The 24,507-nt window shown below is 39.3% G+C and overlaps 2 protein-coding genes across 3 annotated transcripts in view; one reads left to right on the forward strand and one right to left on the reverse strand.

Annotated features, from left to right (window-relative positions):
• LOC123498995 (valacyclovir hydrolase-like) overlaps positions 1-9,150 on the reverse strand; it is a 37,839-nt gene extending 28,689 nt beyond the window's left edge. The window contains exons 1-4 of one of the 2 annotated variants that reach the window (XM_045246638.1): positions 8,308-9,150; positions 6,227-6,321; positions 3,220-3,386; positions 1,348-1,501 (exon numbers count right to left, since the gene is read on the reverse strand). In XM_045246638.1, the coding sequence (XP_045102573.1) occupies positions 1,348-1,501; positions 3,220-3,386; positions 6,227-6,321; positions 8,308-8,393 (502 nt within the window). In that variant the 5' untranslated portion in view covers positions 8,394-9,150. Of the gene's footprint in view, positions 1-1,347; positions 1,502-3,219; positions 3,387-6,226; positions 6,322-7,086; positions 7,113-8,307 lie in introns of those variants that run through there. The other variant, XM_045246639.1, reaches the window with a different exon arrangement.
• A 2,334-nt stretch (positions 9,151-11,484) lies between these two features.
• On the forward strand, positions 11,485-24,466 carry LOC123498581 (prostaglandin reductase 1-like). Its single transcript, XM_045245835.1, has 9 exons — positions 11,485-11,642; positions 16,476-16,593; positions 20,688-20,790; positions 21,000-21,182; positions 21,757-21,875; positions 22,389-22,540; positions 22,753-22,870; positions 23,061-23,179; positions 23,998-24,466. Exons 2-9 carry the CDS (start codon positions 16,488-16,490, stop codon positions 24,106-24,108), a joined length of 1,011 nt encoding a protein of 336 aa, XP_045101770.1. The 5' UTR covers positions 11,485-11,642; positions 16,476-16,487; the 3' UTR covers positions 24,109-24,466.
• Positions 24,467-24,507: the final 41 nt, after the last annotated feature.

Below are 24,507 nucleotides of genomic sequence, written 5' to 3' on the forward strand. Positions count from 1 at the left end.
TAAAAAAAATTAAAAAAAGCCTACTTGAGTGCTGGCTCTCTAAAAAGTGGAAAAGCATCAGCCAAAATTAGGGAGCAAATGCCTCGATACCTCCCTCTTAAAAGAATTAAGTCGTACGAATTTGGAAATACAGATGCAGAGAGGGAGTTCCAGAGTTTCCAGTGAAAGGTATGAATGATTGAGAGTACTGGTTAACTCTAGCATTAAAAGGTTGGACAGAATAGGGATGAGAGAAAGAAGAAAGCCTTGTGCAGCGAGGCCGCAGGAGGAGGGGAGGCATGCAGTTAGCAAGATCAGTAGAACAGTTAGCATGAAAATAGCGATAAAAGATAGAAAGAGATGCAACATTTCGGTGGTGAGAAAGAGGCAAAAGACAGTTAGTCAGAGGAGGGGAGTTGATGAGACAAAAAACTTTTGATTCCATCCTATCTAGTAAAACTGTGTGACTGGAACCACCCCAAACATGCAAAGAGTACTCCATACACGGTCGGATAAGGCCCTTATACAGAGTAAGCAGTTGGAGGGGTGAGAAAAACTGGCGGAGACACCTCAGAATGCCTAACTTCATAGAAGCTGTTTTAGCAAGAGATGAGATGTGAAGTTTCAAGTTAAGATTATGAGTAAAGGACAGACTGAGGATATTCATTGTGGAAGAGGGAGACAGTTGAGTGTCATTGAAGAAGAGGGGATAGTTGTCTGGAAGGTTGTGTCAAGTTGATAGATGGAGGAATTGAGTTTTTGAGGCATTGAAAACTACTAGATTTTCTTTGCCCCAATTGGAAATCTTAGAAAGATTGGAAGTTAGGCGTTCTGTGGCATCCCTGCATGATCTGATGACTTCCTGAAAGGTTGGTTGTCTCTGAAAGGACGTGGAAAGATGCAGGGGTATTATCAGCGTAGGAGTGGATAGGGCAAGAAGTTTGGTTAAGAATTCATTGTGGAAGAGGGAGACAGTTGAGTGTCATTGAAGAAGAAGGGATAGTTGTCTGGAAGGTTGTGTCAAGTTGATAGATGGAGGAATTGAGTTTTTGAGGCATTGAAAACTACTAGATTTTCTTTGCCCCAATTGGAAATCTTGGAAAGATTGGAAGTCAGGCATTCTGTGGCATCCCTGCATGATCTGATGACTTCCTGAAAGGTTGGTTGTCTCTGAAAGGACGTGGAAAGATGCAGGGGTATTATCAGCGTAGGAGTGGATAGGGCAAGAAGTTTGGTTAAGAAGGTCATTAATGAATAATAGAAAGAGAGTAGGTGACAGGACAGAACCCTGAAGAACTTCACTATTAATAGATTTAGAAGAACAGTGGCTGTCTATCACATAAATAATAATGGAATAAAATGACTTACTATTATATAAGCCAATATCTTTCTCTGTGAGGTAAGCATTGGCTCCCCACACCACCAACTCTGACACTTGCTGAGGGAATGCAGCAGCCATCATCAGGGCAGTGATTCCACCATCACTCCAGCCCAGCAAAGCATACTTGTCATAACCCAATATCTGAAAATGAATGGTCACTACATCACATATACAATCTTTTACCCTTTCAAATGCTGAAAACAAAAAAATGCATTAATCAAGAAAAAAATATATTTCACCTAACAATAAAACAACCATTTTTTCTATTTATTCATAGTATTTAAATTTTATCTTAAAAACTTGCACAATAGACTTTTTTGTTTGTTCTGTCGTAACATTTTCTTCTTTCATGTTTTAATTCTCTCAACAAAATCTTTTGCAAGTAGACCTACATACAAGAAGTTTGGGTACAATATCCTTCAAAATTCTCTCTGAGTAGTGATGCACACTTTCTGTCTCATTGCCACTACTGAAGTATACTCTGAGAGTTGTATTTTGAAGTGTATCTAACACCTAAGATTAGCACATTATCAATTCCAGTGTCAAAGGTGCACCCTTTCAACCTTCTCTTTGAGATGGGAAAGCAGTTACATGGAGCCTACGGAGCAGTCTCATCCTTACATGGGGCTTTTCATGGGAATTTATGGGCTAAAGGTGGTACTTTTTGGGGTACCTCCTATCTCAGCGCCCACCCACTAGGAAATCATTGCCCCTAATGAGGAAGCCCAACCTACACTCCGACCATAGACAGTATTCGAACCCGTGTGCTTGGAAATCCTTTGGACCTCAAAACATGCATGGTTCCACTGTACCACGACGACAACAATCGTAACAGCAATGTGTGCATGTTTAAATCAGACATGAGGACAACCTGTATTGCTCTATATGACACAGACAATGACAATGCCTTCAATGGATCTCCAATCTTATCTGGACAATGCCGCTGTGGTACAGTGGAACCATGCATGCTTTGTGGTCCGCGGGGTCTCCAAGTGCACGAGTTCAAATCCTGTCCATGGTCCAAGTGTAGGTTGAGTTTCCTCACTTGGGGCAACGGTTTCCTAGTGGGTGGGCTTTGAGATAGGAGGAATCCCAAAAAGTACTCCCTCTAGCCCATTAATTCCCATGTAAAGATCACATGGTATAAAAAAGTTTCCATATTTTCAGCAAAGCTCATGGAAAGTTGTCTTGTGCTGATGCATTAGGTAAAAAAATCTCCTATGGCATAACTATCAAGATTTACAGAATGACATCAATCTGCAGACTCTTTGATGACTACTACTACTCAGCCCCATTGCACACACATCCCCATGCTACAAACTGTTGACATGCTATAGGGAATCACTCTCAAAACTTTTTGATACCACCTTGTACTCTGTCCTCTGATCTTACTGAAAGTCACTTCTCTTGCACCTAATTCATCTGTCATATACACATACTATACATGATTATGAGAATGTATGAGTAATTTCATTCATTTATTCCTTTTTACATGAATGCTGGAACTCTCAACCAATTTGTCTGGCCTCCTTCCTATGAACTGAACTGTCTGACTAATGGTTGTGGCAGTAATTTAACACCACTACAACACAACATTGAAGGGATTAAACAGCTACAGGGACATAATTCACACTTTTACTTATCTCTCAAATTAGCTGCCTCAGCTTCCTTTACTGAAAGCCGTCACCCAAAGTACTTGTGTTTTATTTTCTAATTTTATGAACATTTTCTAAGATATGCTGAAAAAAAGTTTCATGGGTGACTTTAATTTCTAACAACAGATAATGCCATTACAAAAAAGTTTCCATGAATAAGAATCTAATAAGGAAAAACTAATGCAAAGAAATACGACAACAAACTTTCATCATTTGGGCTGCAATTGTGCTATCCTGTCTCAGAAAGTCATTGGAGAACTTGCGTGGTGGAGGGCGACTTTGCCCATAGCCTGGGGGGTCCCAGCACACCAGGGTCAGCTCCTCCCCAGCAAGGGAACTTAGCTGTGGTCCAAAATCGGATTTGATGGAACCTAAAATAAGATGAAAAATATATTCTTAATGAGTTGAAGTTATACTTATATACACAAATACAAAAAGATCAACAGAGGTAGATTTCACAGGTATGTATACTAGCATACATAAATTTTTTATCTCTGTCTAAAACTAATGACCTAAACATGTTATTTCTTCATCACCTGCCATCCTACAGCCTCACTGAGAAATAAATGAGTGAAGTGATACATGAAAAAAAACTATACTGCATTCTGTTTCCTACATACCAAGTGGTAGGTGGAGAAGAGTCAAGGTTAAGAGAGTCAGTGTGGGGATGCCTCTGCTCTTCAAAGGCTTTGGCAAAGACTACATCTCAACACCCTAAAAAATCCTTCCTCTCTCATCAAGTGATTCCAGTGTGGGTCCTGAATGGTGGATGGTGGAAGGTCAGGATCCTACCACTACAACCATACTATGCAGCCTTTATCATGTTGGCTGTCATACATGTTATAACTAAATATTTGCCATTAAACAATGAATGAGCAGCATTTGATATTGACAGGTTGCTTATTGTGAATGGTCCCGACTGCGTTCACCTGAATCATGGGAAAATTACGTTCGTCTGCGTTTATTTGCCCAACGTACATATTCTAGCGCACAGGATGAGTACAATGAACACCTTAAAAATGTTCTGATTGGCACCTCCCAACCACACTCATGGTGGTCAGCTTTAAAGCAATCACTCTTTGGTGTGGACTCAAGTTTACCTCCTCTGTCATGTACTGACGGTTCAATCTGCCATAATTCTAAGGACAAAGCCAATCTTTTAGCTTCCGTTTTAACTCGAAACAAAGTGATGAAGAGTTTGATCTGCCGTCTTGTCCCCAGGACATTAAATTACACTCCATTGCCTTTAAGTCCTCCGAAATCTTAAGATATCTTAATGAGTTAGACTCATTCGGGGGTTGTGATCCTTTGGGTTTTCTGCCTCTTTTTTACAAAAAGATTGCTTCTCCTCTCGCTCCAAAATTGGCAGTTATTTTTAGAGCTCTTTTTCGTAAGGGTTCTTTTCCGGTATGCTGGCGTACTGCAAATGTTACCCCTATTCCAAAGGGATCTTCATCCTCCATTCACCCCGGTGACTATAGACCCATTTCCATAACCCCGGTGTTATCTAAGATTTTTGAGCGCCTGCTGGCCAAGCGTCTCAATCGTTTTTTAGATATTAATAATTTGTTGCCATCTAGTCAGTTTGGTTTTAGAAAAGGTCTCAGTACTTCTGATGCTCTCGTTTGCATAACGCACGACATGCAAGCTGCCCTTGATGCTGGTCATGAATCTAGAGTAATTTCACTTGATTTTAGTTCTGCATTTGATCGTGTTAATCATAGAGCCCTTTTATCGAAAGTTAGATCTATTGGTATTGGTGGCCGCGTCCATCAAGTTCTGTCAGAGTTCCTAACGAGTCGAAGGCAGCGTGTGACTGTTGATGGCTGCCTTAGTTCTTTTAGTCCAGTTGTATCCGGTGTTCCGCAGGGAAGTGTTCTGGGACCTCTTCTTTTTATTATTTATACATCTGACATGTGGTGTGGGATTGAATCTAATATGGTTGCTTATGCTGATGACACCACTATATATGCGACAATTCCTTCCCCACAGGATAGGCAGAGAGTCGCTAATGTACTCACTCAAGATGTTTCAAGGATTCTGTCATGGTGTGATCGGTGGGGTATGAAACTGAACCCGAGTAAATCCCATAGTATGGTTATTAGCAGATCAAGGACACCTTTCCCAGTTCACCCTGATATTGTTGTCAACGAAGTACCTATTCCTAATTGTTCGTCTCTGAAGTTACTCGGAGTCACCCTTGATCCCAAACTTACTTTTGAGTTGCACTTGCGTTCACTTGCATCATCAGTCTCATGTAAAGTTGGTTTGTTACGCAAATGTAGGCGGATATATTCCTCTGATGATATTGTAAGAAATTGCTTTTACTCTTTCATACTGCCTCATTTTGAATATTGTCACTCTGTGTGGATCTCTGCAGCAGAGTCTCACTTAAAGCTTTTAGATAGAGCATTCAACCAGATTAAATTTCTTCTTCCTAATCTTGAGATTAATCTTCGGCATCGTCGTTTGGTTGGATCATTGTCCTATTTCTTCAAAATCATGTCTAATTCCAACCACCCGTTGCATTGTCATTTGCCTGCCCCTTCACTACCAGCACGTGCTACAAGACAATCCTTGATCATGAATGACCGTTCCTTGTCTGTGAATCGATGTAATACTTCACAATTTTCCCGGTGTTTTATCCCAGTATCTGCTAGACTCTGGAATACAATTCCCAACGAGTTTGTTAATTCTAGTAACATTGAAGCATTTAAAAAACGTGTGAATACCTTTCTTCTCTCTGAACTCACTACCTCTTAGATCTCTACCAATCTTCCTATTCTGTTGTTCATTCCTGTTACTTCCTTTCACTTATCGGTGAGGTGCCGCCCACTGGGCCTTTGGGTTTATGCAGTTATGCTTTCCAGTGGGTCGCCTTCATTGACCTCATAATAATAATAATAATAATAAAGTGAATTCCCATGCTGTGTCAAGGAAACAGAATTGCCTATGCAGTGCCAAGGAAACAGAACTGTCTATGCTGTCCCAATGAAACACAACTGCTAAAGCTGTGCCACGGAAATAGAACTGTCCATGCTGTCCTAAGGAAACAGAACGGTCCATGCCGTTCCAAGGAAACAAAACTGTCCATGCTGTCTCAAGGAAACAGAACTGCCAATGCTGTCTCAAAGAAACAGAACTGGTGTAAAGTATCCACAGTTGAGCAACAACACATCATTATGGATCAGGGATCTAAAAGTGGACTCACCCAGTGCTCCAGGAAGACAGAGGCCCACCTTGCTGCCTGAACCTGCCACTTCATATCGCAGGTTCAGACCATTCACAGTCACATGGGAAGATGCCCTGAAAGCACCACAGCAGGTAAGACTGTTGTTTAGGACTGTAGTTGTAAAGCAAGAGAAAGAATATAATATGCAAATCAATAAATGAGCTAGTTCATAATGTTAGTTCTAGTAATTCACCATCACTTAGGACACCCTGCAAACATAAAGTCAGATAAGACTACATCTGTATTTTATGGTTTGTTGTTATACAAATTGAGAAAGAATATACAAGTCAGCATACTAGTTAACAAATTTACACTAGTCTATACCCTAACCTGTCTTGTACACTCTCTAAACAGCCACATATCACTTTCCTTACAGGCAACTCTGCTAGGTCTCTGAATCACCAGCAGGGGTTACACAGGACATAGAATGGTGAAAGCAGCACAAGCATGCTCTACACTAGCCACTCTCTATCACTTCCAAGACCTGGAAGAATGGCTCAAGCTCTGTCATGTGAAGGCCCTAGTGATACCGGCACTCGTGTACCCTCCAATCCCTACTCAAGCCCTGAGCAGGAGTGCCATCAGTCAGCTCCAGAAGCTACAAAACAATGCACTACACTTCCCATGTAATATTGGATGTCACTCACATATGACAATAGAGGAACTTCACTCACCAAATCTGTGGTCACACATTTTTCATTTAGGTTTTATCATTTTTTTTTGGCAAATTTTTTGAATTATGACAATTTTCAAATAAGGTAAACTGTAACCAGATTTCATGCTTTATTTTTCTTTTAACATTTGCTTCTCTAAGATATACTAAACAAATTTGTGCTCACATATTTTTCATTTAGGACATGAAATTTTTTGGGAAGTTTTCAAAATTGCCACAATTTTCAAATATGATACACTGCAATTAGTTTTTCATGCTTTTAATTACCGCCCTCAATGTCGGGCTACATATTATGGGTGTTGTAGTGTGGCAACTCCTTCAAGATGTGAGCAAGGAACTATTGTGCCCAGCATCTACTGTCTACATGAGGAAGCCCTGGGGTGATGCGACATCTGGTTTGCCAGGAGCCTTCTCAGCACTGAGAAGCAGGGTGCTCTGCAGCCTTGTTACAAATGGATTGATCCATTATCTTATCTCTCATATTCTTCTATTGCATGTCATTATTTCATCAGATGTCTTGTCTTGTAATTCTCACTTTGAATGTACAGCAACATGTAATCTTAATGTATATATTAATCAAAATAAATATTTTAAAATAATCTTAATCAATTAGATGGAAATCACAGTATGTGTTGTAATGAATACTAGAGGAAAAATGATAGCCTACATCATGGTTAGCTCATCTAACAAGATTGGCTGACCTTATTTTTACCTTTACGCACTGTGTTTTTCTCCTACTAGTGTGAGCACCTCTCTCTCTCTCTCTCTCTCTCTCTCTCTGTTGTTTCTTGTACCTTGTTCATGTACTTTCTAGAACAATTGCCAAACTGTTCACAATATACTGACTAGCAGCGTTTCTCAATTCACTACCTATACAATGAAAGGAATGATGGCGTGGAATTAATTAATTGAACGAATTTATGTAGCTACATCAATCCTAATTTAACCTAACCCTCAGATGAAAATATAAATATTATTTATGTATTAACCCTGTCAGGTGTACACTCTTCTCCCCAAACTGTCACACAACACAGTGAAACTATGTTGATAGCCAAACAGCCCACCACCCTTAGCACTCTTCCTTTCAAATGAAATCGTTCTATTAATATTATTTCACCCTAAATTGTCAAGACACATTCCTCACACTACTGTTACTGCCTGAAAGTATATAGGCACCCAAATCTGACCCACCCTAATCCTGTGACAAGAACAACACAGTTTTACTGTTATTCTAATATCATCTTCGCCTCGTACATTCTACCTCAGACTGTCTCGTACACAGGTTTTAATGACACGACCACCAGGATTACTTCACCCTCGCACCGTCTTCATGTTCAGTGTCACCACATGAATTCAGCTATCACTCAACGTGACTCCCCAGGCTTACATGTGTGACTGGTGAATTCCTCGCTGGCTGATTAGTTTATGAGCATTTGCCGCACATTTTAGGGAAGACAGCAAGCTGCGGACCATCTCCGTGGCCGGTGTTGTGGGTGTAAGTGACTGTGTGTAACTGTAACTTTACCATGAAAGTGATGACAACGATAATGATATTAATTTTGTCTTGTAAAGTGACATGATTTCTCAACGTCAAATTTTTAGGTTTTCTGAAATTTTAACAGGCAGCTTCAGGAGGTCTAAATAATCATCTTTGCCAGTCTCTTAATTCTCGCTGGCAGCTAGTGGCAGAGAATGTGGCTGGGCGGAAAGGGGAAGAGGGAGAACGAACGAGTGTTTATAAAGGGTATAATTGTCTATAATATATCAAAGGCGTAGATCAAGCTTCTGACAGCTCCTATGGTGTCCTTTTACTCCTCATGACGAGAATTGTCAATGCCATATTTAATTTAACATTTTTTGTGAGTGACGCCACAAGGTCGGCTACTGCTTCCTCGTTTGTTAGCAAAATCAACATCAGAGGGAGAGGGTAGAGGTCATTTCCTTGCCAATAGCCATGACCATGCACCATATCGGGAGCTAGGGTGGCTTGAGGATCGACCAGGGTTTGTTGGCGGAGAAATGCAAGAAATTCATATGGTCATGACTGGTATGATTTCTGAGATGATGCAATTCTAGATCCGTACATGCTCGGATAAATCATCCTGTCCAAGGTCAAAGGGAACAATGAAATATTCACAATCATTGCATGACTCTAACCAACCTGGATAGCTAGCATGACGAGACTCTTCGTGTTTGCACGAGGAGTGTTAAGTCTGTTTACTCGGGGGCTTCGAGTACACCGCACACCGTGACGCTGTGGCATAAGCATTTACCAAATTACCACCTGTCCACATGAATAAGCATGAAATTATTATAATACGGTCTAGTTTATAGATGTTCACACACACACACACACACACGCTCCGTAATGGGGAAGACTGGCTGGGTGATCAGCAGGCGACCGAGGTGGTGAATTACACTGACAGAAGATGGAGACAGACGATCAAGTGGACACTAAGATCATGAAAAGTCAAAGTTTGAAGAACATTAAAAAGTTTAGTTTTTCACATAGGGCGGTGGACATCTGGAAAGGCCTAAGTGAAGAGATTGTAACAGCAGAAAGTGTGCATGAATTTAAGGAAAATCACTATAGGAGTCCCGCTCGAACCCTGTAATATACAACTATCGGTAGGTATATATATATATATATATATATATATATATATATATATATATATATATATATATATATATATATATATATATATATATATATATATATATATATACACACACACACACACACACACACACACTTGCAAAGTTGCATCCCACTGAGTAATAGTCCGAATCTGTTAAACCTATAATCGATATATATAAGGTATCTTTGTGCGAGGCCAATTAAAAGCCAATTACAGCAATTAGTAGGGTACGTGGGATATGCTGCCGAATAGTGTCACCAACCATGCTTCCTTGCCAACACCTGCGCTGACTACTGTGACTGAGCTGACAACATGTAAGCAAGTCCCCCATGATGTCAGAATCTCTTGAGGAGCTGTGAGGTCTTGATGGACACGTACATGCGCGTAAATCGTAAACTATCATTGTTTAGTAGTAGTTTCTTGTCCAAGGTATGGCACGCATATGATCCTTGTTATGGCAGGGATATATATATATATATATATATATATATATATATATATATATATATATATATATATATATATATATATATATATATATATATATATATATATATATATATATATATATGTGTGTGTGTGTGTGTGTGTGTGTGTGTGTGTGTGTGCATGCAGTTTCCATTAACATATGAGAAAACATATCAACATTCAATATTTTGCATTTCACACATGTCCTATACAAGGTAATTTGAGTTCTGCAAAGTTGCTTTGGTTTTTGGGTTAGGTCTTTTCCTTTACATTCAAGCTTTCACGCTACAAATGGTTGCTTTCGTCATTCTTATTTAAGAGCGTGAGAATTAAATTTTCTTATAACAAAAATGTTTTTACTTGGAAAGCTCGTTACTATTACTTTCTATGTTTTTCTTAAATCTGCTACAAGATTAATCTAACATTAAACTTTGCAGTTTAGAAGATTCACGAGGACAATGGCCATCGTTTGATTCTTTGTTACTGTCAAGACTAAAAGGGTCAAGAGACAGAGTATAACCGTGAATCGATTATCACATGAAGTGCACTAATTAATGTTTACTGATTTTGGTGGACAGCAACTATGCGAAGTTGCAAAGGAAGTGCAGAATCCTATTATCATGTTGAACCAAGGTGAAAAAAAATCAAGATCTGAGAAATTCTTGTTATTTTTTTCAATATGAAGAGGAAATTAAACCAGTTAATTCGTTGTATTACGTCTTCACATTGGAATCGAAATAAAATTAACCATCACAATCTCCATCGCCGACTGTGCGAGATCATTCATTAAGTACGTGAGTTTCAGGGAGCGTCCAAGGAGTAATGACTGAGCATATGTTCGTTGATTTATGAAAACAAGTGAGACACAACTGTACAATTTTCATAATAATTTTATCGCTCTTGCATGTGTTTTGAGCTGACATCATAGGAAAGATAGCTGCCATGTGTGGGGCTCACGCTTCCATGCTGTTCTCCTTATCTTCTTCTCTGTTCATAATGTTCTCAAAAATATGCATGGCGCAATGTTAGGACATTATAATTCTTTATTTATGGTGATATCATTTGCTTACAAGACGCTCACCCAGGAATTCACGGAAGGAAGCGTACCAGCCAGAGTTCTCGTGTGAACTAACCATATCATGGATAGTGTTCTCACAATGACTAGTGTTATCGCCGCCTTCCCTCCTCCCATCTCCTCCCACCGGGCTCGAGTTCCGTCCCTACGCTCTCCTCTCACTGACAAGAGAAAGGTGAAGGCCCTGTCAAAATTTGTCTGATAACGTTCGGTCATGATGAGTGATGACATTTTCTTTTCATGTCATAGCAAAGAACGATCCCCCTCTACATGTCACTTGTGATGCTTTGTTCCCCTTGGCACCATCCATATTTCATTGACACATGACACATCAGCAACACAGGGTACAGTACCATGGTACGTGATGGTGTCTGGGTGCGTGGCGATGTGTTGCAACGCGACCGGACTGCCTGGCAGCCCGGCCTTGGCGGATGTGGTACTGTGTGCTCGCCGACGCCGAGTCACAGCCTTACTAATATACCAGCACGTCGTTGGGAGTAGTGTTCTTTTCAGGAAGTCTCTTTCAAGCTCATCCACGTAAGTCTGCCTGTCTTGTTTTTCTCTTACGCTTGCCGTGTTGTTGGAAACTTATTTGCTAACTGAAACACCTGACTTACATAGTCATCAAATGTAAGAATGACGCTCCTCACACTGAATTTTCAATTATTTAATATATGCTTAAAAGATCATGTCATATAGATCGTATAATTTCAATGGAGTTTTGAAGACGACGAAGAAAAATTCATTAGCTTTTCTATTTGGCTGAAATAGTGGATAACTTGATAACTGTGCAACCTGTCGTGATCCTATTAGAATAATTTTATGATGCTGAAGGATATAAATGCGGAAGGTGAGGTATACTTATATATCTTTGAGAATAACTTCTCTTCACTGTTATCGCGTTCAAGTCACAACTGAGCGAGCTAATTCATTCCCGTAAGGACAAGAGACATACAGGCAATCTCCTTATGTTCTTGTCTCTTACCTAGCGGCCCTTAAGTATGGGGTATATAATCAGGTCAAGTGTTGCATCTCGCATTATGAGGAGTCCTTCGTGGTCGTGGGAGGCATGTAGCGCGCGCTTGGAGAGGTTAGCTTGGAGGGGTTGCAATGGGGCGGTTCTTGTTAACAAAGTGCGATGGATGATGTTGGAAAGGTTAACACAACTACATTTTTTTTTTCTTCCTGGATTGCAGCCATTTGCCTCGACCTTTAGGCATTTACGCGTTTAACCAAGACAAGAATGACCACTTATAACCATATTGCTAATAAGGAGTATGTTTTTTTTTTTTTATCATTTGGTTAGCTCTAATATTAAAATATTGAGCAACCGATGCTTACATATTTTTCACACAGTAACGATCGAGTAGATTACGAGTATTTCGACTGTCAAATTGATACGGCGTGCTTCCATGACCTCGATCAGTTTTAGTGAGTCACGCAAGGCTTCAAATTATCAATTAAAATTACCAATGTAGGGAAACAAATTCCATCACGTATCAGACATTGTAGCAACAGACTGTTGTGAGAGGCTTTTGAAATGAAGTAACACGATAAGTTCAGGAAAACAAATTGCATCACACTTATATTATGATAAGACCACGACTTGACGTGAGAAGCTTATTACACGGATAGATCTCCCTGCCACTGATTCAGTAACACTCAACAGGAAAATAAGCACTAGAAGCGCAATAAATGATGAGTACCATTGTGTATGTCACTATGTGTCATGTCTCCATATTAATGTGCCACATCTTCACTCACCTGTAAACTTATGGAATATTGATAGGTAAAAAAAAAAAAAAAACGACAAAAAGAGAAAATCAAATGTCAATGACAAAAGATGTTACTATAATCAAAGACAGAAAAAATCATCATTGATCTAAAAGTAAAATATATAACAACTACGCAAAGAAAAATTATGTTAATATACTTAAAACAATTATATAATGAAAGTACAAACAGCAAATGCAAAGAAAAAAAGTAATCTAGAAGTGATGATATAATAGAAAGATACAAGAAGAGAAAAGAGCATTAGATTACGTAACGTCAAGACTTAAGAGTACTGTTTATCTACCTTAGCCGCTGGGTGTATCGCACTATATCAAGAGGATGTCAGGTTAACGAATCCTCTGAACATTTCGTGATAAGATTAGAATACATTAGAGTGCTTAAGTAGACATGTAATATACGCTAAGTTCTCCATTTGCTAATGTAAGCTGAGAGATCAAAATGCTCATCTGTCAGTGTGAAGTGTTCGGTGACGTAAGCATCGTGCCGTAATGATAGAGCACCGTGCTATCTATCTCACTCTGAGTTACTATCTTCTTATGTCCGATCAGTGGATTACAGTCTCCATCAGCTCATACAAGTCCACTGCAGTGCAAAAGCATTTCTCAGTGGTAGGTCAGCACTGGTTGGAAGGCACACACCACGTTACGCTGTTTTTAGGGCCTTATTGTCTCAGTTGCAGGATAGCCCCAAAAATCATGAGCTTTCTTCCCCTAATTACACCTTACCAAGTAAACAGGGAAAGCAGCATGATAAAGTCTAAATGCTCATGCAATGAACGCCTCATTGTCTATAGTGGACATTATAAAATCGTCTAATGGAGAAAGGATACTGGCCAAAACATCTAATGGAGGGCTACTATTAACTCACTAAATCCAAATAATCTAATGGAGGATACATATAAACTTACAAAGCCCCAATCTTGCAAATCGTCAATTGGGGGAGACATGAATTCACAAAATCGTATCATAATAAACAACAGTGCGTGACCATCATAACTGAGGCGAACTGACAAACAACTCAAACGTTTACAAACTTCCTGAGGATACAGGCAAGAGCCACCACTCTCCCACAGCCGTATATTTGTTCTGATTCAGCTTCCTGTTTTAACACGAGCCAGCAGAGCTCCCCTTCTCGCCGGATGTTTTCTCCTAACCTCGATGGACTGTTCCTGGAATTCAAGTGTTTCTATCGCCTCTTCTCTTCATGTCATGTCTTTCCTCCAGCCACACCATGCGGCGGAGGAAGATGTGAGAGCGCTATCAACAGTCGTTTGATAAAGTTCACTTATCATATCAAGGGCAATATCCATAAAACATTGTCAGGCTCAAATGTAAGTTTTGGAGGCTTTCAAGGATGTTAAGATGATTCTATAATGAACGTTCTTGCTGAAACAGCTAGGTTTAATACGACGGGTTCTTGCAGATTTCCTTATTTTCCTTTGTTCTTACGTTAAAAAATAATTGTGCACTAACGACAGGAAAACACAGCTTTGGCCCAACTGATTTAGTCTTGATGAGAGGCGCAAGCGATTCAGAATACCAATTTAAGGCACGGTCGTTGCCAATTTAAGTTTCCACCCATGTTGTTGGTAGTGAGCGAAGCATCCCCAGTCATACGAGTACAAGCAGTGGTAGGCCTGTACCGGGCATCAAACCTGGCACACGTTGATTCAAAACTACATCTAAGTGGACGCTGGTAATCAAAATTTGTTCATTCTTACTTGGAGTGGAAAAGTCTAATACAGTGGCTTTGGTTGCAAGGAGCTTATCATGACGGAACTCGCCCCTCTCACGGTAACGATGGAATATCAGATCTCTCTCTCTCTCTCTCTCTCACACACACACACACACACACACACACACACACACACACACACACTCTGACCGCCAACACCAATAAACCGTAAATCATGATTATTATTGCCCACCCACCCACACACACACACACACAACATTGCATATTCTAGAAACTATACCTTTGTTTGCAAAACAACACACACACACACACACACACACACGGGCGCTTTATGAAGCGGAGACAAGAGCTGCATGAATACCTGGTGCCAAAAGACAGAAAATCAACATTCACCCTCTCATTACACACAAGGATGCAGAGGCTGGTTAAAGCTGCTACCCCTTTTCTTTGTGTCTACGTGACATACAGTCTGTAACGATGATCAACTCACAGACGCTTGCCAGGTCCGTTATCTTATAGCATTAATCAAGGTTATCTAAGTCACTGTCACATAGCAATCTCTCGAGCTGCATACGTTGAACTTGACTCTCGATGGCACATTTATAAGATTTCCGACTCGTCTTACTGCGGGACCTCATTCACAAACATTGCGGCTTTTTATTGACTGTAATGGAAGTCTTTCTTTTATATATTATCAAGGATGGTTTAATGATACTAGCAATGACAGTTTAACGAGCATTCTGTACTTCTGCAAGATAAACACACATGAGGACCCGACTACTCAGCTTTACGAACTTGGTTTATTTACTGTATAGACGATAAGTAACTCATCACACACACACACACACCACACACGGAAGACCTGAACTCAAATATATGGGTACCGTGCTCTCTATAGTCTACAAAGACCAAGAGATGTATTGTACTCATGTGCCCCTGTGTTGACCTAATGCTACTGTAGTCTTATGAGAGCCCTGAAGTCGCAGGACGTGACTTCCCTGTCAGTCAGTCCATCAACTGCTCTGTTGCAATGTGCTGCACAACGACAGTCAATTGCTTCTTACTCTGTTGCTTGTAGGTAAAAGGAGTATACTTTATATTGCTTTCTTCTCCATAATCTGCATGGATGCAGATTTTTGCAATCAACTCCCTCAAAGGAAGAATTAAGTTTGCGTTAAATTTCAAGTGTATACTTCTTGTTCTAGTTTTTCTTGTTCATGCCTCCCTCCGTTCTCTCTCTCTCTCTCTCTCTCTCTCTCTCTCTCTCTCTCTCTCTCTCTCTCTCTCTCTCTCGTATGACAGAGTGGAGTAAAGAGTGAAGTAATGGCAGTTCCAATACAGTTTTAAAACCTAGTTTGTGGCGATTGAGTTAATCCTTTTATTGATAGTCGAATTAAAGGTAACCTTCCCAATATCATCAACATCTTTAAAAAGCTTATATTTTGTACTAGTCTTGAATCAGCTCTTCTGTAACTTAGGGAAGATGAAATTAGTTAAGTATTCTCTTCTCCTTTATGTCCATCCAAACGTTTTAGAACAGTGGTCTCAGTATTAACAAAAGCGCGATCCTTCCAGTTAAAATGTTACAAGAAAACATCCGTAACCAATGTCCGTGCACGGATATTACTCATGCCTGACAATGTTGAGCTGAAGACACTATTGTGAAACACTTCTACCTCACTAATTTCAAAAGGGTTTAAATGAATATACGTAGTTTGGAAGGGTGTTATTTTTTTTATGATTTTGTGACATATTTCCAATATTTCTATATTATGAAAGGGAGAAATATTCTTGAAAATCCGGCTAACCATCACTGTGGTCTTTGAAAATAGTCTTGGTGAGTGAAATAAGGATTTCTGAATACGGACCACATGCTTCCAGGGGTGCGGCAACATGGTGGTGGCCAAGGTGTGGAATCTGGTGAGGCGGCCAGAGGGAACTCCCCGTGTAGATGACTTCGCCTTGGTGGAGGAGCAACTGCCACCGTGTAAAGAGGGAGGTGAGTAGTAGTAGTAATAGTAGTAGTAGCAGTAGTAGTAGTGTATACATGTACTCTGTTCAGGATCACAAGACGCAAGAGGCCCTCTCTCACGGTGGAGCTTAGGCCCCCACCCACAAAGCGATTTTAGAAGAGCGACTTGAGAAGCGCGATTCTGGGTTGACCCCACACACAGCGACTGGTGTAGCGACAGCATACCCCCTCCCCCGCCATACTCCCCATCCCCGCTACTGTATCCACGTGGACTGCCCTCTCATTGGCCATAACACCCACCAATGACGCGGGAAGCTATTTCTATTTCATCTATTAATAATTCGGTATCAAAGCGGTCAGCAGATCCCTGGTCACATCTTGCTATGCGTGGTTGTGATGCACTCCTCCAAGCTGGATGTTACCAGTTACCCGCACTCCCCCTCCCAGCTGCCCCGCGCTCGGACTCCACGTGGAGGAAAACTCTGCTTGACAGCTCATTGGCTCTAATCTCACCCCGACCAGCCAATGAGATGCAAGTAGTGATGAAATCGCGGGAAGCTGTCGCCTCGTATGTGGGGCTTCATAGTAACATATGTTACTCGAGTCGCTCGGGAATCGCGCTTCACCAAGGGATATCTCGAGTCGCGCTTCCAACCCAGCGAGTCGCGACCACGTCTGAAGGCTCCAATAGACTTGCATTGACTTTGGAGTCGCGTTTCTCAAGTCGCCCTTCTAAAATCGCTTCGTGTGTGGGGGCCTAACAGACCCCGGGTTCTCCGAACTCTCCCCGTTGGATGGTGGTGTTCTGGTGTTTGACATTGTTTTGATGACTCGATAACACTACCGGAGACTGGCTGTCCTATTGAATGGTGTTACTGCTAATCCCTCGATTCTCTCACCCAGGACGAATTCTTCCCTTACCCCTCCAAAAAAAAAAAAAAAAAAAAAAAAAAAAATATATATATATATATATATATATATATATATATATATATATATATATATATATATATATATATATATATATATATATATATATATATATATAGTCTTCGGGGGTCGTTTTCTGTCTAGGATGACGGTATTGTCCACAAGGTTCTGGCGAATGATTTGGTTGTGATTTCTTCCATTGTAGTGTTGCTTGATTGCTCCACTGCTAAGGTGACATGTCAGACGTCTTGAAAGTGTGGTTCGTGTCATCCCAATGTATGAGCAAGGTCCACATTCCTTGCTGTTGCAGGTGTGTTGGTAGATGACATGATCCTCTTGCAAGGGCGTCTTGTAGTCAGCAGGTCGGTTGCGGAGTAGGAGTTGGCTTGTTTTTCTTGATTTGTAGTAGATGGTGAGGGTGATTCTGGTATTTTCGTCGGTAGGTGTAACATTCTTGTATATGATGTCCTTCATAACTTTCTCTTCTGTTCTGTAGTCGGTGGACATGTATCCTCGGTAATATAGTTTGATCTTTTCTTCTTCCCTCGGTGTGTCTTGCTGGTTGTGCCATCTATCTAAGTAATTCTTTATGGTTTGGGATACGTGAGTGTTTGAGTATCCGTTGTTGACAAGGACTTGGGTGACTCTCTAGTTCTTGGTGTGTTTCTGCCCATGTAGAACAGTGCGTGAGGGCTCGCCTCACGTATGCGCTGATGGTAGATGTTAGGTAGCGTTTAGGGCATTCGCTGTCCCCGTTGAGGCAGAGTCCTTGGTTGGTGGGTTTGGTGAAGACTGTTGTTTTGAAGCCATAGTTGCTGGCAGTGACCAGGATGTCCAGGAAGGGGAGGCGTCCATTGCTTGACTCTTCATAGGTGAAGTTGAGTCCAGTGGCGTTGATGAAACGTTGGCGGAGGTTTTGAAGCTCTTGTAGATTCCTGACTCGTATGAAAATATCATCCACGTAGCGGCAGTATATGGAGGGACGATCGGTGGTGAGGAGTGCTGATTCGATGGTGCCCATGAAGAAATTTGAGAAAAGTACGCCGAGTGGGCTACCCATGGCGACTCCATCGATTTGTTGGTACATCTTGCCGTCTGGAGAGATGAAGGGGGGCTTCTTTAGTGCAGAGTTCTAGCAGGGACTTGAGGTGTTTCTCCGGCATGTCCAGTGGTGTGGTGTCGCTGCTGTGGTATACACGGTTGAGGATGAAGCTAATAGTTTTGTCGACGGGGACGTTGGTGAAAAGGCTCTCCACGTCAAGGGAGGCGATGATGGAGTTTGCTTGTGGTGGAGCATCGCGGAGAATCTCGAGGAAATCAGTGGATGAGTTGATGCAGTAGGTGTTGGGGACGTATGGTGTCAGGATCTGGTTGAGGCGTTTAGCTATGTTGTAGGTGGGCGTTGGGATCTGCGAGATGATAGGGCGGAGTGGATTGTTCTGCTTGTGGGTATATTGTGGATATATATATATATATATATATATATATATATATATATATATATATATATATATATATATATATATATATATATATATATATATATATATATATATATATATATATATATATATATATATATATATATATATATATATATATATATATATATATATATATATATATATATATATATATATATATATATATATATATATATATATATATATATATATATATATATATATATATATATATATATATATATATATATATATATATATATATATATATATATATATATATATATATATATATATATATATATATATATATATATATATATATATATATATATATATATATATATATATATATATATATATATATATATATATATATATATATATATATATATATATATATATATATATATATATATATATATATATATATATATATATATATATATATATATATATATATATATATATATATATATATATATATATATATATATATATATATATATATATATATATATATATATATATATATATATATATATATATATATATATATATATATATATATATATATATATATATACACACACACACACACACACACACACAGCCCCTGTTAACCTAGCAGTAAATAGGTACGGGATGTAACTCGAGGGGTTGTGGCCTCGCTTTCCTGGTGTGTGGAGTGTGTTGTGGTCTCAGTCCTACCCGAAGATCGGTCTATGAACTCTGAGCTCGCTCCGTAATGGGAAAGACTGGCTGGGTGACCAGGAGGTGACCGTGGTGAATTACACACATACACTTATATTTTGTCTTCCCTGTCTGGCAACCCCTCTCCCCTCACACCATCCATCACCCCTCCACAACTTACACACACACACACACACACACACACCAAGTGGCAGTATAAGGGTTAAAATCAAGCCTCTTGGATTTTGTCTACCAATCACCAGCTGGTAGATATCTTCAGTCGATCACCAACATGCAGTGTGTAGCTAGTTATGCCCTTCCCCTCACCACCATATATGAGGAGTAAGCTTCACCAATTCATATGAGACAGAGTATAGTAGTACATAACAGTAAGAAAAAACAGCAGGAAGAGGAGTGTACAAAGTAATAGATGTGTAGAGAGAAGCAAAGTGAGAGACATGGGTGTGGTAGTGTGGTGATGATAGTAGCAGGAAGTGTGTGATGGCGAGTGTGGGTGGTGATGAATGTGTTAAGGGGAGTGTGTGGTGATGGATGAAGCAATGGGTGAGTCAAGGTGAGTCAGAGAAGGACTACTGGCTAATGCAAGGTAGGATGCGATGCATTGTATTCTCTTCCTGCCTCCGTTCTGATCACTGCTTTCCTTTCAGGCACATCATGATTCCTTCACATTGATCTTTGTCTTTAATGGTTTTCTTTTATCAGCCCCATAATTCATACAAACCCCAACTTTTTAGCTAATTAGGTAGGCTTCTTTCACAATTTTCTCAACAGAGGACGTAGTCATGGGTTGGCACCATGTACAAGTCTTCCCAGTTGATTCTGTGCCTTGCATCTTCTGTGTCTTTGGGTAGGCTAACAGGTCACAACAATTGCTAAATGACAGAAGTGCTTGGTAGAGTGTCATAAGCTGCCTTAAGATAATCTGCAATCAAACTTCAGAAATTGCCTAAGATGTACTTTAATTTATCTCGTGAACATTTTCCAGTTTGCTGTGACGCACTTTTTATTCCACAGATGTGCTAGTGGAAGCTGTGGCCCTGAGTGTGGACCCATACATGAGGTACCGCTCAAGAATTATCCCTCTCAATGCGCCCATGTTTGGATCACAAGTCGCCAAGTAAGACATGTACTTATGTACTCTGCTTTCTTTACATTCAAATGATACAGTTGGAACTTCAAAATATTACACATTTCAGTTATTGTACATTGATAGAAGTGTAGAAGTAAAATATCCTGAGTACAATTGATTTTGATGTGTAATAGATAGAGTTAGTTTATGTACATACCAGACAGAGAAAGTCACTCATCATTGGCTTCCTTCTACAGAGTCATTGAGAGCAAGAATCCTGAGTGGCCCGTGGGCACTCACTTGGTTCACTACGAGGGCTGGCGCACCCACTCCCTGCTCACAGCTCAATACATCAAAGAGAACCAGTTCACCATAAAGCCTATGCCAGAAATGGGCAATCTTCCAAAAAGTCTGGGAATTGGCATTCTGGGCATGCCAGGGTAGGTTGAGTTGTCTAAGAGTATGTATTGGTTAATTGTCTTACAAATCACAGACAAGATAAGATTGGCATTTTGGTTGCAAGATTATTCACCATTATTATTATAAAAACACTGCTTTAAACAAGCTTGGAAGATTGATTGCATGCATTGCACTAACAATGCATGCAAATGCAAAGTTATCTTCCAGCAACACTTGGTAAAGCTCAGGTAAGTGTCAGTGTTCATCTCTATATTACGTATATGTACTTGTGAACATCATTCATTTGGGATAGCGTGACTGATGTGTTACCTCTACATTTTGTGACTTCTCATCAAGAAAAGCACACTGAGTTATAAAGGCAAAATCTTTGCTATTACACATCATTAGACTTATGGCACTTTTGGAAACTAATCTTATAATTTACAATGTTCAGAAAAGCTGAGTGTATTTGATGGAGTGATAAGCTTAGAATAGACTGACAATTTGAAGTATTAGTTTCAGACGTAGTCCATTATACCTATTTGTTTTACTGAAAGTTAGATTAATTATGAAAAATGCAAAATTTTTCTCAAATAAGACACTGACCTTTCTCAGAAACACTGCATATTTTGGGCTGCTTGACATCTGTAATCCCAAGGCAGGAGAAACAGTGCTGGTGAATGGGGCTGCTGGTGCTGTGGGCAGTGCTGTGGTGCAGATTGCCAAGATCAAAGGTAATATTGTGAAAATAACAGATGTCAGGACTGAGTAAAGAATGAAAAGATTGCCAAAATGAAAAATATAGATTATGCAAACTATGAAACCTTGACACTCTTCCGATACACTGGTGCTCAGTAAACAAATTATCCATCTTGTAATACAAATAGCTTTCTTATTCACTTAAATTGTTACAGATTTACTCTTGTAGCTATCTGTCACATTGCATTCATTTTGCTTCCTACCCTGCTGATGTTGCAAGTCACTGTTGGAAATTTCTTATAGGAGTCCAAATAAAGAATTAAGACTAGAATCAAGATAACATTTACATTATCTTAGAGTAAACCCAATTAGAAGGCTTAACCATACAAGACAAAAGTAGCAGTGGGTAACATCAGAATAGAGGAGGACACTTAGAATTTAGTGTGAATGTTCAGCCCAAAACCTCCTAAAGATTTCCAAGCCAGCGTGTTGTTATTCCAGTTGGGAATCTTTGCTGAACTAAGTTTTATTGTATGGCAATTTTTCAGGATGCACAGTGATTGCCTTTGCTGGTTCTGATGAGAAAGTGGCCTGGGTTAAGGAGCTTGGTGCAGACTACGTTTTTAATTATAAGACCACCAATATTAGCGACGCACTGAGCAAGATGGCACCAAACGGCATCAATGTTTACTTTGATAATGTGAGTTGAAACTTTTCTCGCAAAAGCTTACACCACAAAACAGAGATTGAGTATTATTATTATTATTATTTTTTTTTTTTGCACTAGTAATATGCCTCTGTTGTGAAATTAAAAGTTAAAGAGGAGGTTTTATTAAGTAATTATAGTTTAAACAAGTCGTGAATGTGGGATCATTAAGCTTCAAACTTATTACATCAGCTTGTGCCATTCAGGTTGGTGGAAAGTTCACTGCAGAAGCCTTGCCACACATGGCTGACTTCGGGAGAGTGTCAGTGTGTGGTGCAATCTCCACCTACAATGAGAAGAAAGACGAGGCAGTGGCCATCAATGGTAAGTGTTGCTCCCACCCTGTTATCTCCTGTGCATTATTAATCATTTTATCCCTATCAAAAATAACACCAATGTGACAAAAGAGATGCTAGATTGAAAAGAGAGAGAGAGAGAGAGAGAGAGAGAGAGAGAGAGAGAGAGAGAGAGAGAGAGAGAGAGAGAGAAAGTTCTGTATTTTGTTTTCCTCCAGGTGCTTTCAAGGAAGGCTTCTTGATAAAGCAGCAGCTACGGGTTGAGGGATTCCTTGTGCACCGCTGGAATGACCGCTGGATGGAGGGCCTTACCCAACTGAAGGAGTGGATACTGCAGGTGGGTGAGACAAGGAAACACTTTTGTTTAGTAGTTTTTGAAATGTAAACCTCACACATGCAAAAGAAAAATAAAATAAAATAAATAAATAAATAAATAAATAAAATAAATAAAAAAAAGTAAATAAATAAATGGATAAATAAATAAACAAACAGCAACTTCAGATAATTTAGAAATTAATATACAAGTAAATGGATAGGAAAAAAAAGAATAGTAGGTATATATATATATATATATATATATATATATATATATATATATATATATATATATATATATATATATATATATATATATATATATATATATATATATATATATATATATATATATATATATATATACAGTATAAAAATTTAAAATAAAGATATGAATAAGAAATCTGAGCAGAGTAACCACTCACACTGATCTTTGGTTTATATGACATAATATTATAATCTGTGGGATTTGGCTTATAATAAGCTGGTTTTTAAGTCAAGCATTATGACATTCTTTAGCTCAGCGTCATTGGTCTTTCCCATTGTAAGGATGGAGATTGCATTCACTTGTGGAACTGACAGTGTCATTCATAGTATGACTCAGCAAAATTCTTATATATATTATGAGTGAGGCAGCTTTTCTCGACTAGACAGTGCATTTGACATTGCTGTGTCTTTATTTTAGTTTTTTCATAATTTCAGAGTTTACTGAAAATATGTAGGCTGATCCAACTACAGCCCCACACAGACTAAACTGCTTCCCAGGATTCTGCTAGTGTATGATGGATAGTGAAGACATTCATATATTGATATTTTTCAAGTCTAAACTTTTTTTTTCAGGGAAAACTGAAGTACAAGGAGACTGAATTCCATGGATTTGAGAACATGCCAAAAGCTTTCATTGGCCTTTTCCACGGGGAAAACACAGGCAAGGCGGTGGTGCTGCCATAGAGACGCTTGGTTGTGGAGCAGCTTAGTGAGTCACTTGCACACTTCAACTTGTAGAGAAATTGATGGGAAATCTCTTGTTCTAGGTGTCTTCATGACTGACTGATAGATAGTACTATTGTTTTGCTAGTGGTGTTCAAATATCGCCATATTTATAGTTTATTTGATTATAAAGAGTGCTTTATATTTTTTTCTTGTCGTTTCATGGAACAAATAAGTTTTGAGTCATATTAAATACCTTTTAGGCAACTGGGTACATTTAGTAACTACATTTATGGTGCCTATCCTCATCCATGGAGAAGTTACACTTGGCAGAGATGCTTCATGTAAACTCTTAGAGCAATAAAGGCCTTTTACCATTGATAACCTTATGATTATGACTATGATTGTAGAAATTATGAA

The sequence above is a fragment of the Portunus trituberculatus genome, chromosome 48 (assembly GCF_017591435.1).
Source record: "Portunus trituberculatus isolate SZX2019 chromosome 48, ASM1759143v1, whole genome shotgun sequence".
NCBI lineage: Eukaryota > Metazoa > Arthropoda > Malacostraca > Decapoda > Portunidae > Portunus > Portunus trituberculatus.

Bases quoted from the DNA above. Each gene is read 5' to 3' on its own strand.
- LOC123498581 (XM_045245835.1), top strand. From the start codon at position 16,488: ATGGTGGTGGCCAAGGTGTGGAATCTGGTGAGGCGGCCAGAGGGAACT. The intron at 16,594-20,687 runs GTGAGTAGTAGT...TTTATTCCACAG, and splicing joins GCCACCGTGTAAAGAGGGAG to ATGTGCTAGTGGAAGCTGTG. The intron at 21,876-22,388 runs GTAATATTGTGA...GCAATTTTTCAG, and splicing joins GCAGATTGCCAAGATCAAAG to GATGCACAGTGATTGCCTTT.